Source organism: Durio zibethinus, chromosome 23, assembly GCF_047325235.1.
Source record: "Durio zibethinus cultivar Kanyao isolate XHJ-2024 chromosome 23, ASM4732523v1, whole genome shotgun sequence".
Lineage (NCBI taxonomy): Eukaryota > Viridiplantae > Streptophyta > Magnoliopsida > Malvales > Malvaceae > Durio > Durio zibethinus.
Genome location: NC_143184.1, coordinates 11,858,700 through 11,860,778, shown reverse-complemented (window position 1 = coordinate 11,860,778; position 2,079 = coordinate 11,858,700). Strand labels below are relative to the sequence as shown.

The following is a 2,079-nucleotide window of genomic DNA, read 5'->3' as shown; positions in this document are numbered from 1 at the left end:
ATATGTCAAGAACATCTATAAGCTTAAACTGTTAAAAGAACATAATACAATAATAAAAAGTTTGAAAATATTAATCCAAGACAAAGCCTAAAAGCAAACATCAGGTCTACTTTGATAACATGTTGGTTGCGACATAACCAAGAGGAAGAGGGTGGCTTTTTCAGGTTTCATCTGCATGTTGATTATGCCTTTGAATTCTTCAATTTGCACCATATTCCTAGACGCCCATCTTCATTACTTGCAATCTTAAGTTTTCAACCAAATCTCCTTCTGGTCCGAATTTGTCATCCTTTTGGAAACTCTTTGTGGATTGGATTAACGATTTGTCCTCGTCAAAAATTGTTGAAGAAAGGGCTGAGAAGAGTTGTGGGAGATTGCTTCCATACGAAAAAAAGCTGAACTCTGGCATAAGAAAAGAGTGGCTTAACAGCATATTAGCCATCCATCGTTGCTTGGGATCCCTAGCAAAACACTTTGCTAAGAAATCCTTCCCAATACTTGACATGTTTTCTGGGATTTTGGGTGATTCTCCATTCAAAAGCTTGTTTCTCAAATCTTTCAGGTTGCTATAGTTCCATGGCATTTTCCCACTAATCATCTCAACAATAATGCAACCGAGTGACCATACATCCAATGCACCACTGATTTCTCCTATCACAGATTCAGGTGACATATAATCTGCTGTACCTCGAAAACCATATTCCCAAAGTTGTGGAATATCTTTTTCCCCACATTGTCTAGCTAACCCGAAATCCGCAATCTTTAAAGTATTCAAATCGGAACCGGTCTGAGATGGAAAAACCAAAATATTTTCTGGTTTAAGATCAGAATGGATGTATCCTCTGTTGTGAATGTCAACAAGCCCTTCAAGAATCATTCTTGCATAATCCTTCACATCACATTCGGGTATTTTGCCCCCATACTTGTTCATCAAATCCAAGAGACTACCGCCAGATGCATATTCAAGAAATAAGTTATAAAAATACCCTCCATCTCGTTCAAAACTCGTGAAACCACCAAAACATTGAACAATATTTGGGCAACCTATAAACTTTTTAAATATTTCCCATTCCTTGGAAAGAGAAAAAGACTTTGTTAAAGGTGCAGATTTTACAGCAAACAACACAGAACAAGGAGAAGTCGTTTCCACCAAATGTACCACACCATATGCTCCCCTCCCAAGGACCTTAAGCTTCACTCCTTTCACCTCCATTCTATACTTTTCTTTCTTCTTCTCTGAACTTAAACGACTAGTTAATCGATGGTGGTATAAGGTTACGTACGTTTTATATAAACTTGTTGAATTAGGTCGGTTTCCTAATTCATCACGGAAGAATTCCAATTTGCATGTAAGCCGCCGTTAATTTGAGCCCAACCAATAAGCCCTATGATTTGGGTTTATGTCCTATATATTTGGTCCGTCATTTTATAATGAATTTACAACCCAAACTTTAATTATCCAGGAAGTAGTATATGGATATATAGGTTGAAATTTTTATTAAAAAAAATCAATATTTTAACTAAGCATAATAATTATTACTAACTTAATTTTAGAATTCTTTTGACAATGGTTAGACTTAAATTTGAAAAAAAAAATTAAAGATTTATTAGTATAACTCTGTTTTAACGAAATTTTCAATTATAAGATGAATAAATGATGAAAATAAACATAAATAGTTTTCCTTGCTATTGTTCAACAACAATAACAATTAACAATATTAAAAAAAAAAATTAAAGCCACATACATAACCACGTAAAGATAATTTGAAGGTATTTTGGAAATAATATTTAAAGCTATATAAACATGCTCTTAAAAGACAAAACTAATACTCCTTCCATCCCTATTTGTTTGTTTTATATTGACTTTTGTGGAGTTTAAAAAAAAGTTTGAGTTTAATGTATTTAATATTAAGATTAAAATTTATTTTTAAAAATTATAATTTCATGATTTTTAACGTTAAAAATTAAAATAAATCATAAAGATAATTTTAAAATATAAAAATTTAAGAATTTTAAATGTTCAAAAAAGGAAATAAGATATGATTTTGAAACATCCTAAAAAGGAAAAATGAACAAAGA

The 2,079-nt window shown here is 31.8% G+C and overlaps 1 protein-coding gene across 1 annotated transcript; it reads right to left on the bottom strand.

Annotated features, from left to right (window-relative positions):
• Positions 1-217: 217 nt before the first annotated feature.
• Positions 218-1,319, bottom strand: LOC111313195 (mitogen-activated protein kinase kinase kinase 20-like). Its single transcript, XM_022913870.2, has one exon. The coding sequence runs from the start codon at positions 1,211-1,213 to the stop codon at positions 218-220; it is 996 nt and encodes a 331-aa protein (XP_022769605.2). The 5' UTR covers positions 1,214-1,319.
• Between the last annotated feature and the right edge of the window lie 760 nt (positions 1,320-2,079).